Source organism: Oryx dammah, unplaced genomic scaffold, assembly GCF_014754425.2.
Source record: "Oryx dammah isolate SB20612 unplaced genomic scaffold, SCBI_Odam_1.1 HiC_scaffold_29, whole genome shotgun sequence".
Taxonomy (NCBI): Eukaryota; Metazoa; Chordata; class Mammalia; order Artiodactyla; family Bovidae; genus Oryx; species Oryx dammah.
In genome coordinates, this window is record NW_024070213.1 from 74,351,308 (window position 1) to 74,369,467 (window position 18,160).

Here is an 18,160-nt window from a genome sequence, read left to right on the forward strand (position 1 = left end):
GCCGTCTTCACACAGTGAACCCCAGTCCTCCCCCTGGCATCTGACCTTCGAAGCTGAGCCTCAGTACTCAGCCCCCACCCGCTCCACTAGGCGAGTGGACATGCTTCTCAGGCTGGGAAGTGTGGGTCAGCACCCACGCTCTGTGCAGGTCTCTCTCTGCTTTGCCCTCAGCACACTTGCTGCTGCGCTCTCCTCCAAGGCTCCAAAGCTCCCTCTCTGTCCCCACCAGTGAGGGGACTTCCCAGTGTGTGGAAACCTTTCCTCCTTCACATCTCCCTCCCAAAGGTGCAGATCCCATCCCAATTTCTTTCTCTGTCTTTTTTTTTCTTTTGTCTTACCCAGTTGCTTGGAGATTTTCTCTTTTGAGAGTCTGAGGACTTCTGCCAGTGTTCAGCAGATGTTCTGTGAGAGTCGTTACACACGTAGATATTTTTTGATGTATCTGTAAGGGAGAAGGTGAGCTCCATATCATACACCTCTGCTATTTTGATCTGATCTCTGAATGTTATGTATTTTTAGATAGTAGTTTTCCAAATAAAATTTATTTGCAAAATACTCAAAATTATTCTGAAAATATTTAATTAAAAATTATAATTTTGATGGGATGAACTTTTAATTTACAAAAACTGTGAAAGTCCTAAAAATATAGGTAAATATTTACATAATTTTGTCACTGGACAAAGCCTTTTAAAGCAAGAGCAGATATGAAATAATACACTTTTTTAATGACACAGTAAGAAAAAAGTTAACATATTTTTCAAAAATATTAAAATTGAAAGAAAAAATGACCAATTTGGGAGAATGTTTGCACTATGGTAGAGCAGTGATTCAAAACTCATTACGTGAAGAGCTTTTGGCAATAAATGGCTTTCTCTTCAGTGGGAGACTTATAGATGTAATGGTTAATTTCCTGTGTCAACTTAACTGGGCTAAAGGATGTCCAGATATTTGTAAACCATTATTTCTGTAATGAGAGACATTCCAGAAATATTGCTGTAAAATAAATTCTCTGAGGACTTCACTGGCAGTCCATTGGTTAGGATTCCGGGCTTCCACTGCTAGAGGCACGGGTTTGATCCCTGGTGGGTGAACTGAGATCCTGTATGCTGCATGGTATGGTTAAGAAACAAAAACAAAACAAGTTGCCTGTTATTCTATACTGATTCCTGGATACTTGGATGAAATACTATGCTAGTAGATTTGAAACCATAGGATAATATAGTGATTCTCTAGGATAATACAAACTTCCAAACTAAAACAATCTAGTAGTGATTTTTTCTTTTTCAAAGTAGACCAGTTACTAGGGAGGAAATACAGAAAGATCTCAAGTCCCAATCCCTTTTGGCATCCAGAGACAACTATATTTCACTGTTTTTGTTTTCTCTTTTTCCATTGTTTAAATCCATGTTCAAACAATAGTCTCTCCAGTGTATATATTTTAGACAATCAGCTGCCAATGGTTGAATCTGAGTATTTAACTTTCTTACACATCCCAGTCCATCTCATTTTTCAGCCATTCATCCCTCAGATATCGAAGTTTTGGGCCAAATTAACATGGAGTGCTTAACATTATTTTAACTACATAATGTTCATTTTTATTGCTGCTTTTTCTTTACGCTAATAACCATGCTCTTAATATTTTCTTACTTCCTTATGTACCTTTCTCTTACTTTTACAAAATTCTCCCACAGAATTGTAAGGCTCCTTTGTATACTGTTTCTCACATATGTGCTATGCTAAGTCACTTCAGTCATGTCTGACTCTTTGCAACCCTGTGGACTGTAGCCCACCAGGCTCCTCTGTCCATGGGATTCTCCAGGCAAGAATACTGGAGTGGGTTGCCATGCCCTTCTCCAGGGGATCTGCCCGACCCAGGAATAGAACCCTCGTCTCTTATGTTTCCTGCACTGGGAGGTGGGTTCTTTACCACTAGTGCCAATACCTGGAGAGCCCATATACTTATTCATAATGTGTAACTGTTTCATACTACTTTTTTCTCTTTTAAAAAACTTTCCTTTCTGGACTCCTTCAGCCTACTGCCCCAAACTGTGCTGGTTGCACCATGGACCTGCTGTGTCTCTCCTCTATTAGGTATTCTGTTTCCTTGACCCTATGCCATTGTCTATATACCTTTGCTTTGGTGAGATACATCTTCAGGTAGCTTCCTGAGAAAGGGTGCATGGGAAATACAACTTTTGAATCTTATGTATTGATCAGAGTTCTTTTTCCGAGGCTGTAAGATACTCTAATCAGTTTAGTCAAAATGCAATTTATTATTTGTTATCTATTGCCCGTAAATCAATATAGGCCTGTACGTCTAACATCATTCCTTTAAAGAGAAATAAACAATTAGAAGTTCTGCTCAAAGTTATGCTAAACTGAGGTCAAATGTTTTCTTCGACCAGAACTGGTCACAGGCTTTAAACACTCTCAGGCACACTGCAGAGTACTCCTAGAGGGATGAAAATCTTGTTGTTGTTCAGTCACCTAGTCATGTCCAACTCTTTGCAACCCCGTGTTCTGCAGTATGCCAGGCCTCCCTGAATATCTTAGTTGAGAAAAATAAGCCTAGATTAACAACTGCACATTACGATAAGTTGAGAAGACCATAGTACAAAAGTGAAGATGTGTCAGGAATGCAAAGCATGAGCCCTGAAAACCCCACCTCTATGTCTAGGTGGAGAATAGCAATTTGCAAAGAAAGCATGGGTTTGATTTACACTATCAGAACTCCACAGGCTCCGTCTATCCCTCCCATCCAGCACTCCTTGGATACCATTCGAGGTCCTGGGCCACAGAAGTCAGTGAAAAGAGTAGGTTCTCCTGCTCTGGCTGCCACTGAAAGGGGTCAGGTTTGTGGATTGCTCAGTAAGGGATCAGAGGTGCAGTCCAAATATGGGTAAGTGGTTCCTCCAAAATGTCAAGGGTCCATCAAGCACTGTTCCTCTTAGTTTTAATGAGTGAAAGGGACAGCAATCTGTTTCACTTTGGAGGAGACATCCAGAAATTCCCTGTGCCGTGATACCCCCAGAGGCATCACTGAAATAACAGACCACTGCATCGCCCACCCTCTGGCACACCTGTACTTTACCAAGGACTCTAGAGCACTTTGTACTCCCCAATTTCTGATATCAGCAGTGTGTGTCATCAGCATGATATCACCCGCCTGCAGTGCAGGAGACACAGGAGACCTGGGTTCGATTCCTGCGTGGGGACAATCCCCTGGAGGGGGAAGATGGCAAACCACTCCAGTATTTTTCTTGGAAAAGCCCATGGACAGAGGAACCTGGCGGGCTACAGTCCAGTCACAAAGAGTCAGACACAGCTGAGCAACTACACAGCAGCGTGTATCGTTTTTATTATGATCACAAATTTTGTGGATCATAAATATAGACAGGGCATAATGGGACAGTTTATCTCTGCCCTGTGATGTCTGAGGTTCTAGTGAAATACTCGAAGCTTGGAGGCAAGAACCATCTGAAGGCTCATTCACTCACGTATCAGAGAGTTGATGTTGGCTGTTGAGTGGGGGGCCTTGGTTCCTCTCCACACAGGCCTCTCCATGGTCTCTCTGCATGGACTACTCTGGGCCTTCTCACAGCATGGTGTCAGAACTCCAAGGGCAAGCATTCCCAAGAGAAAGATGCAGGCAGAAGCTATGCCCTCTTTTTCTGATTTAGCCTTGGAAGTCACACAGCGTCACTTCCTCTGTAATCACAGACTCATCCATATTCTAGGGAAGGGAAACCCACAACACTGAGTAGAGGAGGGTCATGTCATGTTGTAAGAGCATGTAAAATAGGATAGATATTGGTGGAGCCATCTGTGGAAAAATACGAAGCATCAATTTTTCATCACCACTATTTATCAGTTCTGGTTCTAGGGGACTTAACCACAGACAGGACTTGTTGTTTTCATTCATGCAGAAATGATGGTTGTTAATATTTTATTTTATACACACACACACACACACACACACACACACACACATATATATATACAATGAATCCCAGGTGGCTCAGTAGTAAAGTATCCACCTGCAGTGTAGGAATGCAGGAGATCCGTGGGTTTGATCCCTGGGTTGGTAAGTTCGCCTGGAGGAGCAAATGGCAACTCATTCCAGTACTCTTGCCTGGAGATTCCCATGGACAGAGGAGCCTGGTAGCTGGCAGTCCGTGGGGTCACAAAGAGTTGGACAGGACTGAATGGCCAAACACACACACATATACACACGTTATGAGGCATTTCTGAAGGCAGGCAAGAGCATTTAATACATTCATTTCAGTGTTCTATATGGTCATAAGAGGATTGGCCATCTCAAGGATTTTAAATTATCATCATAAGCCATTGAACACATCTTTACATACACTGCCATGCTTATTATAAATAATTATTGTTGAGCATCTTCCAGATTAAAACTTCTTGTTTTGGTCTGACTTCTGTTGAGATTCAACCTCTATTTTTTGGCAAAGACACTGCATTTTTATTTCGTGACTTTCCAGCTGAATGAACTATTTTCTCTTGAAAGTGGAATGTTGTTCCAAACTTTTTTCAGTTTTCATAATGTCACCAACTTTAGCAGTCTATTTGAATCCAGAAGTTAAAGAAATAATGTTAAATTACAAAAATGCAGATGTAGTCTCAACACGTAATAATACAGTCCAACTAAAGGAGAGTTGCAGGCAGGTAGGAATACTCTGTGGTGGGTAGTGAGTTGTTTTTTACAGAAACCGGTAAGGCTAGGAGAACAATTCTTCATGAGTAGTGAGTGGTTCAGATAATTGGGGCATTTTCCAATGTCTTCTTCCATGTCCCTCACCTTCAAGCACATTAGATGATTCAGTCTTTCTGGAACATCCATAACATTCCATTTCTTCTTCTTGGAATGTCCCCTTCCCAACCTATTCTCTGAGAAACAAACTCCCATTCAACCTTAAAGACACAATCATGTTGTCTCTTTTGTGAAGCCTTCTATTTCCCCTCAAAGCCAAAATTTTCACTTCCTCTTTCGTAACTATAAAGCACTATTACTGCACTACATGTTCCTGGGAAGGGAGGAAGAAGAGGGCTAAGGAGTAACATCTAAGCTTTGTATCCTGTACTGAGCAATCAAGAATGGTTTAGTGCATAAGTGATCAATTCCCCAAACCTGTCATTCCAAGGAAGAAAGAAAGCTGTTAAAAATGCAGGTTCCTAGTGCCTCTGAATGAAATTCTCAGAAGGGTGGATCTTTTGACAGTCTAGGGGTCTGTGGGACCATTCTTGGATGAACCCTATTCTAGGCTGGGCACCGCTCTGTACCTGTCCAGCCTGCTCTCTCTGAAGAGCTCATTTTAGTGCCCCTTTGTTCTTAGCCCTACTTTTCACATTTTCTAAGCCATTTATTTGGCCTTTGGATTCTTCCATAAGATTATTTCCATTTAGCTTTCAGATGTGGGTGTGCATACTGGAACCAACTGCCCTAGAATTTAGTTTCAGTTCAGTTCAGTCACTCAGTTGTGTCCGACTCTTTACAACCCCATGAATCACAGCACACCAGGCCACCCTGTCCATCACCAACTCCCGGAGTTCACTCAGACTCATGTCCATCGAGTCAGTGATGCCAATCCAGCCATCTCAATCCTCTGTCGTCCTCTTCTCCTCCCACCCCCAATCCCTCCCAGCATCAGAGTCTTTTCCAGTGAGTCAACTCTTTGCATGAGGTGGCCAAAGTACTGGAGTTTCAGCTTCAGCATCATTCCCTCCAAAGAAATCCCGGGGTTGATCTCCTTCAGAATGGACTGGTTGGATGTCCTTGCAATCCAAGAGACTCTCAAGAGTCTTCTCCAACACCACAGTTCAAAAGCATCAATTCTTCGGCACTCAGCCTTCTTCACAGTCCAACTCTCACATCCATACATGACTACTGGAAAAACTATAGCCTTGACTAGCCGGACCTTAGTCGGCAAAGTTATGTCTCTGCTTTTGAATATGCTATCTAGGTTGGTCATAACTTTTCTTCCAAGGAGTAAGCGTCTTTTAATTTCATGGCTGCAGTCACCATCTGAAGTGATTTTGGAGCCCCAAAAAACAAAGTCTGACACTCATTTCCCTGACCAGGAACTGAACCTGGGCCATGGCAGTGAAAGCAATGAATTCTAACCACTAGACCCCAAGGAATTCCCCCCCCCCGACTTTGTTTTAAGTGCTTTTCTGATTGTATGTTTATATTTTGAGAAATGTCATTAAAACTATACACCAGAGCTGACACAGAGAGGTCTTACGGGATTTCAGAAAACAGGAAAGTATGGTATAAAACATAATTAAATCTATGTTCCAGTAGATAATGTTTTAAGAATTCATTTTCTAACCAAATTTACTTTGGAAATTATTTAATCTACTAAACCCATTCCAATATTATGTCTTTCAATAATTACCTCCCTAACCAAGTCAAGTCAAGAAAGAAACTGGAACCAAAAAAATGTCTTCATTTCTCTTTCTTAGGTAATGCCTAACATAGAACCCAGCCCCCAGTGTTTAGTTAAGTAGACGGTGTGTTTTGTGCAGTGGTTTTTTTAAAGTGACTCAGTAAAGGAAGAAAGTGAATTTTGCCTATTCTGCCCACAGGATTGAAACGCAATCCTCAAGACACATCACAAAGAACCCACTCAAGAAGTGTTCTATTAAAATACAAATTCATTGTGGTAGGCTGAAAAAGAATGCTGTTATGAATCTTGATAAGCCCTAAAATAAGATAATGTAAAATAAGTGATAATGCATACATAATCAGATATTTCACTTCAAGTGATGTTAGTTTCTTCCCTTTATAAACTCTCTGAAAGTTTTTACATTAGTACACTCAGAATAGCCCATTCAGTTCCATCAATTTCCTTCATGAATGCAAAAGTCACATTTCCTTTCTAAAAGATAGGCATTAAACAAATATATTTTATCATGTACCTTTTTCTCCTGTCTTTTTAAAGAGAATGATTTCATGCAATTTTAGGCAGCAAATGACACAGCCTCTAGTGAAGGTTATTTGGGCGATAATGGTATTAGAAGTTGGGAAATGCAGCCTTTGCAAATGAAAAACAAGGAAAGGTCATAACAGCATGAAGAAGTTTCTCCAAGGGAATGCTCCGTGTCCTCCATGACCGAAGACATTGTGTCTATAAATTCACCTAAGTGAAATTACATCTGTGGCACCAAAAACCAACCCTGAAGCCAAATTGAGACAGGAGGGAACAAGCAAAGACTTACAATACATTTCTCTGAGAATGTACAGGAAACCAAAGGGCTGCAACCTCAGCCCGCCAATCCACAGGAGGACTTCACAAAGTCCATTCCCAAGAAAACATTACACTAGTTCTCCAAGAGAGGGGTGTGGAAGTCGGGCCATCTCCCTGACTGCTAAATCAGGGGGCTCCAAAAAGGGAAAACTGGGAAGCCCTAAAGTGAGGCACTGTGGTGCAGTGGTTGAGAATTCTCTGCAGGGAATTCCTCAGCGGTCCAGTGGTTAAGACTCTGCACTCTCACTGCTGAGGGTCCTGGTTCAATCCTTGGTCAGAGAATTAAGACCTCACAAACAGCAAAAAAAAAATAATAATAATAAATTAATAATAAAATAAAATGACTTAAGAAGCTCAGGAAAAAAAGAATTCTCTGCGATTTGAATCCCAGCTGTTCCATTTACCATCATAACCTAAGAAAATATATATTTTTTAATTTTTTTTTTTTTTTGGCTGTGCTGGGTCTTTGTTGCTGCTCAGGCTTTTCCCTAGTTGTGACAAGTGGGTGTTATTCTTTAGTTGCAGTGAGCACGTTTCTCATTTTGGTGGCTTCTCTTGCTGTGGAGCACAGGCTCTAGGTGCATGAGCCCAGTAGTTGCTGCTCCTGGGCTCTAGCGCACAGCCTCAGTAGTTGCGGCATGCGGGTTTAGCTGCTCCATGGCACGTTGGGCCAGGGATCGAACGCGTGTCTCCTGCATTGGCAGGCGGATTCTTCACCACTGAGCTACCAGGGAAGCCCTTAGGAAGGTTTTCTGAAACCCCTCTGTCCCTTAGTTTCCTCATCTGTAAAATGAGGGTGATTATAATATTTGCTCATTTGAATTGAATGAGATTTGGATTAAAGAAATGTTTGACATATAGTCAATAAATGTTAACCATGCTGGTGATAGTGATGATAATGGTGATAAGACACACATTGTTTGTGCCCCTACTCCAAAGGAGAGAGATTTATGAGGAAGCTATTTGGTACCAGGAAAACCTTGAACAATTTGAACAACCCAGGAAAGAAAATCTCTATGACTGATTTTTGAATTCTTTTTTTCTGGAACACTGCTTTGAATTTTCACTTATACCTTATTTTAAAATTCTAACAATCTACACTGATCCACCAAATTGAGAAAGAATCTAGAGCAAATCTGAGTTAGGCTTCATAGAAATTTTAAAGACCAATTAAATGGACAATCAAGGTATAACAAAATAGATAATAATGATTTTTAAGAGCCTTAAAGTTTAGCCTTTTAAAAATTTTCCCAATTTTCCTTTCAAGGAGATGTGCACTTTAGAAGTTACTGAAGTATTGTAAACTCATTATTTAATCTATGATACTCTTTGGAAAGAATGCAGTCCTTGGAAAAAATACTTAAATTTTGAACACAGGTTATTTTCCCCGATGTGAGAGAGTACTTTGCTTCCAAAAATCCATCTATACTAGCTCAAAGTCTCCTAGAGGCAATAAACATTCCTTTTATCCCACATAAAATCACAACATACCTAATATAAAACTTTACACCCTCAGTGAAAATTTTAGTCTGACTTTTTCAGAAATGTGTAGCTGTAATTCTCTTGGTCAGACTATAGAGCTGTCATTCAGTAGAGACATTTCTTTTAAATCCACTTCTTTCCACCTCCTCCCAAAACTGAATAATAAAGTTTTCAAACTGAGATAATTACAGAATTTAAAAATCTGCTTTAATTACACTTGGTTGTTGGTTATTATTCCCCAAAATGTTTAGCGTACCTCTTGTTTTGAGTATCAGTTGTTCTGTTGCTAAATCATGTCCGACTCTTGCAACCCCATGGACTGTAGCCTACCAGGCTCCTCTGTCCATGGGATTTCCCAGGTAAGATTACTGGAGTGGGTTGCCATTTCCTTCTCCAGGGGCTCTTTCCAACCCAGGGATCGAAACTGCATCTCCTGCATTGGCAGGTGGCTACTTTATTGCCGAGCCACTAGGCAAGCCCTGTGTTGAGTGGGCCTGTTGCAAAAAGACCTCTGATGAGTTTTTCAAGTTTCACACCTCATGGCTTCTACCTCCAGATCTAGACATTTCTGCCCCTACAAAGAACATAGTCATTTGACACAACTACTCTCACTTTATAAACTAGTTGACCATGATACAGAAAATGAATTTTTAGTAGAAGGAAAGGAAACGTCTGTCACATTATAGGAAATAAGCAATAGGAAAATCAGAAGCCCTTTATAAACATTTTCCTAATGTAAAATATATGTCTCCAAGTAAAGACTAACCACACTTGTCCTCCTTGCTGGCTGAAATGATGGTTTCATCAGGCTTCCTGGCCATCTCCCCAGTGGGCAGGATCTCTTCTGGAGAAAATATGCAACAGTGTTTGCAGTCCTGCCTTCTTGCTGTATCTCCAAGAAGAGAATCATAGAGATATAGAGCTAGAATTTATTTTGGAGACTTAGCAGATTAGGAAAAATGAAATTCAGAAAAAAGTAATTTACTTCAAGCCCAAACATGTAACAACTAATAAGACTGGAACCCTATCTAACAGTCTCCATTGCTTCTAAGCCCAACTGCTGCTTTGAAGAGCTCAGGATTCATAATTTCACAGAATTTTTTAGCTATATATTATTGTTATTAGTAGAAGTGAAACTATATATGCAGAGGGTAAATATGCATTGAGACAATATTTGTATAACATGTGAATTTGTTACATATAATAGAAAAATATTTTAAATTTAAATAAATAAAACTAAATTTAAATCTAAGAAATTTTGAAAATTAATTTAAAATTTAGTTTTTAAAATTAAAAATTTAGTTTTAAAATTTTTAAATTAAAATATTTAAAATTTAAATAAAATAAAATTTAAAATGTATTTATATATACTTTAAAATGTTTAACTGCTGTAAAAAAATATTATTAATTAACTTTACCAACATTTTTGAAACTTCCGTGTTAACCAGGTATGGTCCTAGGTTTAAAGATACAGAAGAGAATATAATAGCCCTTGTCCCAGCTTGCCAGCAAATTGGAGAGGCTAACATAAAACAGACAAGTATGATACTGTGGATTCCACATGGCAGATTTGGGAGCAAGAGCTTCTGTACGACTGTATCCCAGGCTTGAGTGAGAATGAGGACCAGGCAGGGACCAGATCATGGAGAACTTTGTACATCATACTAAAATGTTTGTATTTTGCCCAAAAATGGCTAGAAGACATCGAGAAAGTAGATGCTCTAAAATCATGTGACTCAAACTATTCTACAGAGCTAGTGGATTTCTTTTATGCTCCTTAATACTGAACACCTTGAGACAACATCTGAGAGTGGAATGTAACGAGTCACCAGACTCCAGTTGCAGTTGTAGAACTGACAGAAATCTCAGTTTCCTCATCTGTAAGGTGGGGGTCATTATAGGATTGTTGTAAGAAGTATCGGAAAGGCTATTAGACATTTATTACCATGTCTGGCATAGTAAGGACTTCCCTTGTGGCTCAGCTGATAAAGAACCCACCTGCAATGCGGGAGACCTGGGTTTGATTCCTGGGTTGGGAAGATGTCCTGGAAAAGGGAAAGGCTACCCACTCCAGCATTCTGGCCTGGAGAATTCCATGGACTATATAGAGTTGGACATGACTGAGGGACTTCCACTTCACTGGCATAATAAACATTCAATAACTGTGAACTGGCATCATCTTCACCATGATCATCATCATAAAAGACTGAAATGGAAAAAATGGATTAGAATGCTAAGGGTTAATTGTAACATCTAAGGTTAAGAGCAGTCTTCTAACTCTGCTGAGTATATTGCTTCAAGTAATAAAGTCCCTTCACAGAGAACTACTTTGTCAGAGGCATGGCTAGAAAGGGGCAACAGTTAGCAAAATGCGTTGATTATGTAATTGAGATGAACTTTCCCTTTGATTTTGCTGTTCAAGAACATGTAAGAAAAGAAAACAAGTTTCACTTCTGAGATCAGTATCAGAGGAGAGCTGTGTGCTTGCTTTGTTAGTTAAAAGTAGAAGAGGAAAATGTCAAAGTCCGCTGGAGACTGGGGATAAAAATCAACTTTTGTGTTACCTCCCTTTATTGATCAGCAGGCCCATATTATGCTTTCAACCCACTAGTAGATTGTAACTAATTGTTTATAAAGTATCTTTTTAGTGTAATGGCTGAAAGTTATTTTTGGCTGTATCTTTATTATTGGAATATTTCCTGTAATTGCGCCAAATTCAAAATTTGAAATGTAGTTTAGCAATTCCAATTTGGTTAAATTGAAAATTAAGTAGGTCAAATTAGATTTACCATAAGCATAATGCCATCTATCTATTAAAAATGGCCTATATTTCAATATTCTATAGAATAATAGGTTTACTCTCTGTGTTCTGTTTTGTTAGTGCTCCTATATTCCTCCCTGTAAGAGAGAAAATCAGAAGAACTTGGAAAGTGTCATGAATTGGCAACAGTACTGGAAAGATGAGATTGGTTCCCAGCCATTTACTTGCTATTTTAATCAATTTCAAAGGTAAGCGAATATTTACATATGCATATTAAAGTTGTTTGTAGCCTCGGTAGCTAATTATATTAATAAATCATAGATTGTGCTCACTTGGCAAAACATACAACATGGAGATAGAGAGTCTCGACTCTTCCTAGCACGTCGTTAGGGTAGCCCTTTCTTACTCTATCGGATGGGGGCATGTAAAGAACCTGCTAGCCAAAAAGGTGACAACTTGTATCATGCATCATAGAGTTTACCCTCTGGATACACTAAGAAAGTGCCTTTAGGTAGGAGGACTATATACCAGGAGTGTTCTCCCAAATCATTTGTGACTAATGATCACAAACTGAACAACGTTCAGATTTATCATCATTTTGGGCTGCATCAAATCTTATCTTTCTTTTTCCTTTCTGTTCTGACCAGATATCTTCAAATGTTTCCATCATCAAAACTTTACTTGACCTAGAGAGAACTCAAGTTATAGCATACAGCAACAGTTCCTTGAACTAGAATATTCCAATATCCACCCATATTAATCATAGTAATTTGTTCATCAAATGTTGAGTATTCTCAGCTCTTTGCTGTCCCTCTCCATTTGGGTGTTCCACACTTAGGTCAGACTTTCTCTTCCTCCCATAATCCCTCTCTTAGCGATGGCACTATAGTCTACTCATTTATTGAGTCTAGAAACTTTGAGTAATTCTTAACTCACTTTTCTCCTTTATGCTCTATAACCTATATTTATCATCCTGTTGATTTTATCCTGTATTAACTCTTCTGTGTCTTCCCTCTGCCACTGTTTTAGTTCAGATTCATGTTATTTCTCATGAATCTGAGAGCACAATAATCTTCTAACTATTAACACAACAATAGTCTTCTAACTAGCCCTTCTACTTCTACCCTTTGCCCCACTCCAAGACATTCTCCACGTTGCTGCCAAGACTGTCTTTCTTAAACTTGGAAGCAAGAATAGGCAGGTAGGATCTAGATCTGAGGCAGGGATATGGCAGAGTCTCCTAATTCATGTAGAGGAAGGAGGTACATAAAAGGGGCAATTTGTAGAACATCCAAAAGTGCCAGCTACAAGATATACCTCTGTGTGCTGTCTAGAGCTCTTTCTCAGGTTTGCAATCCTCACTGTCATAACTATACCAGAAGAACATTTAAAAAAAAAAATGCATCACAGATGGATTAACTTAGAATCTTTGGTGGTTGAACCTAGGCTGCTGCTGCTGCTGCTAAGTCACTTCAGTCGTGTATTAGCATTTAAAAAATCAATTCTAGGGATTCTAATATACAGTCAGGATTGAGAGCCACTGCTCTATCCTCTCACCCATAACCCTCTACTGGAATTGTTTGTATGCCCATCTTCCCAACCAGATTGCCTACTGGTTAACGGTATGGACCATATCTTCTTTGGCTTTGTATTCCTAGTACTTAGTGCAGGGCCTGGTTCTCATTTAAGAAATGTTTGGTGAATGAATGACTCAATGAATTCAATGTGCCAGAATAATAAGGAGGGTTCTTTGCCTCCAAAGAATTAGACTTTATTGGGGGAAACAGAGCTTATGCAGTGTAAGGACACAGTAAAGGACAGTAATGGACAGAAATGGTTTACCTATCAGAAGCAGAAGAAGAGGTGGCAAAAATTTCATGCAAAGTATGATTTCATCAGTTAGAAATGAAAGGGAGGAAGACCTTGAAGATGGGGTGGCTGTGATAAAAAAACAAATTTGGCAATATAAGTAACATTAAGTACATAGGTTATGGAGTGGTGAATTTGTAAGCTGGAAACGTAGCTTAGGGTTAGATTTCCAAAGGGTCATAAATGCCATGTTAAGGAGAATGATCTTTGTCATTTGGGCAATGAAAATTTGTGGAAAGGTTTTCTTTTTTTTGAACCAAAGACTCACTTGAGTAGATTTCTGATATAGAAAGTAAGGGGTGTGAGAGTTGAATGTGTATTGGAGAGGAAAGATGGGCTGAAAGCAAGGAGCTCCAGCTTAGAGATAGGGGGGAAGTAAGGAGAGTACTGAGTGAAAAATGTAGCATTTCTGAGTGGCTACGTGTGCCAATGATTATGAATAACATTTTGGTTAGATCACTAAATTTCTTATAGTAGTTCTAAATACTGGCCCCACTTGACAGGTGGGAAAACAGTCTTAAAGACCCCAGCTGAAGTCTTGAAGTGAAAAAAACAGAATGCAGCTTGAAACCAGCTCATCTGATTCCCTGAGCTCCTTCTGTTAGCCATCTTCTTATCCCAATAAAGCAGTTTGAGAGTAGCGGTAGTGGCAGTAGCCCATGGAGGGGTATATCAGAAAAGACATTTAGAATCACAGTCAACAGAACTTAGCAGCCATGTGAGTGATGCAGAAAAGGAGGTATCACATTTGACTGAGTGTGAGAAAAGGATAGTCTAGCTCTGACTATGCTGAATTTGAGAGTCTCAAAATATACAAAAGAAAGAGGTAGAAGTACAGACTTTCAGTTCAAGAGCAAGAAGTCAGGGTCAGTGTTATACGGATCTGGGAATCGTTGGCACCCAAGCCATAGTTGAAGCAAAGAGAGGGAATGCGCACTGGGAAAGAATGCGTACTGGAGTGAGGAGAGAAATGTGGACAGAATCTTGGGATCCTCTGTGTTGACGGCATGAGGGGGAGGAGGTGGAGAGAGAGTGGCCAGATGTTGAGAGGAAAGTGGAAAGACTTGGAAGGGCGAGTGTTTTAAGGGGAAAAGAATAATCAGAATGCACTGCTGAGAAGTTGTCAATTGTGGCAGCTCTGAGTGTGTAAGTGATGTTTGTGAACACGGTTTAGGTACTGCCTTAAAGCAAAGGGCTTGAAATCACTTTGTCTTAGGCTGAGATGAGCCTGTGAAGGCTTTACCAAGTGCAGACTACTTTTTCAAGAAGTTTGCCGTGACTGGAAAAAGAATTGGAGGGAGGAGATGAGTAATCGAGAGGGAAATAGGAATGGATACAGAGAAATGAGATGGAGTATGGACTAAAACTGCTGAGGAAGAAGGAAATATTGACTACACATAGTGAATAAGGAAAAAAGGGAACACTCCCTGAGGAAAACAGGGGAGGAATGAAATACAAAGGTGACGTGGGGATATGTTTTTCAGTGAGACGGGGAGCCCAACCACAGGAATTAGGCACTAGCAGTCAAGATAGTTTGATACTGGACCCACCACAGTCTGCACCAGCTGATCCTTACTGGACCCACCACAGTCTGCACCAGCTGATCCTTTAGGCTCCCAACCCCTGGACCCGCAGCTGGTTTCTGAATGTGCATGACCTTGAGCTTGCAGGAGGAAGCAGAGAGGCACCCCCTCCCACGGGCTGTGCTACCCAGCTGCCGGTCATCATGTAACTTGCCCTCACTCCAAACTCAGGTACCAAGTTTTCTAAAGGCTGCCTCCTCCAAATAAGGGCTGTCTTCTGCTAGGGCACGGACTCTGAACATCCTCAGTACCAAATCAAACAGGACCATTCCCTGGCATGCTGAGAATTATCTGTAAAGAACTCACCCTGCATTATGCTGGGTTGGCCAAAAAGTTTTTGGAGTTTTTCTGTAACATCTAATGGAAAAACCTGAATGAACTTTTTGGCCAACATAGTATATCAATTATAGTATATGACCTTTAGTAGTGGTACGTTTAAGTTCATCATTCCTTCTTTTTGTTATTTACGGGCTTCCCTGGTGGCTCAGAGGTTAAAGTATCTGCCTCCAATGCGGGAGACCTGGGTTCGATCCCTGGGTCGGGAAGATCCCCTGGAGAAGGAAATGGCAACCCACTCCAGTATTCTTGCCTGGAGAATCCCATGGACGGAGGAGCCTGGTGGGCTATAGTCCACGGGTCGCAAAGAGTTGGACACGACTGAGCGACTTCACCTCCCCTCACCTTCCTTCTTTGGAACGGATACCCATTCCCCATCCATCATCTCCCTGTCCCATTTTCAAACTGTTGGGGTATAGACAGAAGTAGGGGTGGTCTCTCACAACTCAGAAGCACTCCAGACATGATTTTAAGTGACTTTGAGAAAACAGAAGTTTGAAGTTTGGCTCTTTTATCATGACATTTGCAAGAGGAAACAAGAGTGCTGGTTGGAGGTGTGAAAAATGGCAGCTCCTTGGTGCCATCTACTCTTAGTACTCTTTTTACTACTGCAAAATATGCAATAAAAATAGACTCACTGTAAAGACTCCCAGATGCTCTTGATAAGGTGAACTTTATATTTAAAGTAACCTTTAGATTTCACTCAAATGCAGGATTGGGGAGAAAAGTTACCAAGAAGTTTCCGTTTTCAAGAAAAGGATGTTATTTTAAAAATCTAAGACAAAGGTGATTGGAGTCTTAGGTTTCCATTGTTGAAGGCTTATTTTGGTGAGTTACACTCAGGAATAGAATCTGCAGTGGCCAGAGCAGCCATCAGTAGCCATGCCTGCCCTGGAAGGATGGTCCCCATGCAATCACCCCTTCCTTCTGTGCCACCCAAGAAGCACAACATGGTGTGGTGACTTCATGCCCAGGGCTCGTGGAACCAGGCCCTGGCTGCCTCTATTCATGATCTTCCCATACAGCCTTTTGGCTCTATGACTCCTTCAACCTTGAAGCATCGAATCTCCATACAATGGGTAGATTTTTATTTTACACCCTTTACTATAGGCAAGGTCACACTTACTTTCCCTATATATTTTTGTCTCTTGTTAGCCTTTCCTTGGCTTATCTTTCCTCAGCAAAACCCCAGCAGTGCCCACTTCTCTCTCTCTCAAAGTCTCTCAGTAATGTCCAGCTCTTTACCACCCCATGGACTGTAGCCCACATGGCTCCATGTCCCCTTTCCACAGTTTTTTTTTTTTTTTGGCTGTGCTGGGTCTTTGTTGCTGCGTGGAGTTTTCTCTAGTTGCGGCGAGTGAGGGCTACTCTTTAGCTGCAGTGTGCAGGCTTCTCGTTGCAGTGGCTTCTCCTGTTGCGGAGCACGGGCTCTAAGAGCTCAGGCTTCAGTAGGTTGGCTCCCGGGCTCTGGAGCACAGGCTCAGTAGTTGTGGCACACAGGCTTAGTTGCTCTGAGGTATGTGGGGTCTTCCCAGACCAGGAATGGAACCCATGTCTCCTGCATTGGCAGGTGGATTCTTTACCACTGAGCCACCAGGGAAGCCCACCAAGTTGGTTTTGAAATCTCCATTCAGTTGCTCGAAAACATCTCTGAGTCTTACTTAGTCTTTCCATACAATTTTCCTCCCTCATCTTTGCCTTCCCCAGCTTCCCCTTGATGAGGACATGTCCCTGGAAAATGGGTACTCATTCCTTAATTCCCTTTGGATATAAAGACAAGGAAGAGTGATCTGTCCTTAGTTTTTGAACTTTTCCTCTTAAGGAAAGCCTTGTGTTTTTCTATACGGGTTTACTTTTTAATACTTAATTTTTTTGTCCTAAGTGGATTATGGTTCATAGAGGGCACAGAGCAGGCTTACACACACACACGTGTGCACCCCCACCCCCACACCCACACACATACACAATTATCAAATGAACAGATCCAGCCATTTCACCCGTGAAGCCTTGAATTCATTCTCTCAGTTGAGGCCCTCACTGTTTTCCATCTAGATTGTTGAAGTGCCCCTCAACTGGTCTTTTAGGCCTGGCCTTTCTTTCATCAATCATCTACACTACACTAAGTTTTGTTGTACTTCATTTAAGTCTCATTTAGTTTTTGTCACAGTCCTTGATTAAATTTTTCTGCCTTCTTATTATTCATTGGATGAAGACTATGCCCTTCCAATTCCAGGTTCAGCTTCTGCTGTTTGCTCACATGTCCATAAGCTGGAAAAAGAAAAACAGATGTGATCCGTGCCTTCTTGGAGCTTATAGCCTATTGTCACATTAGATAGATAATTACAAAGTGGAGTAAACACCATGAAGGAAAATCCAGGGGTGCTGTGATGAGATCTTATAACAAGGTGGGGAATTTCAAAGGCCTATATGCATAAATCATAATTAGGTGGAGACCAGAAGATGGTCAAGAGTTAGGTGGGCAAAAAACAAGGGGAACAGTATTTCAGAATGAGACACCACTGTGTGCAGAGGTTCTGAGGCAGGAAGGTTTGGTGAGTTTTAGGACCCAAAAGGCCCCCATGACAGAGGAGCTGTTAGGGAGACGGAAGTGGTGAGTGTTGATTCTGGAGAGGATAGGCAGAGTTTACATTTCTCTTAAACTCAGTGAGTAGCCAGTGACGGGGAGTGGTGACTTGACTCATTTAAAGGTTTGCACATTCATTCCACCTAGGCCAGTCACCTCAGAGTGCACCCTGTTTCACACACACATTCATGCCTTTGCCCTGTCTCTCTCTCCTTCCTTCAGCTTTTCCCTTTTGTAGGAATTAGCACACTACAGTGGTAGGGAGGCTGAAACTAGC

The 18,160-nt window shown here is 40.9% G+C and overlaps 1 protein-coding gene across 1 annotated transcript in view; it reads left to right on the top strand.

Moving 5' to 3' along the window:
- The window catches only part of KCNMB4 (potassium calcium-activated channel subfamily M regulatory beta subunit 4), a 75,828-nt gene that overhangs the window by 21,119 nt on the left and 36,549 nt on the right, over nt 1-18,160 (top strand). The window contains exon 2 of the mRNA XM_040233463.1: nt 11,632-11,759. Coding sequence (XP_040089397.1) covers nt 11,632-11,759 — 128 coding nt within the window. The remainder of the gene's footprint in view (nt 1-11,631; nt 11,760-18,160) is intronic.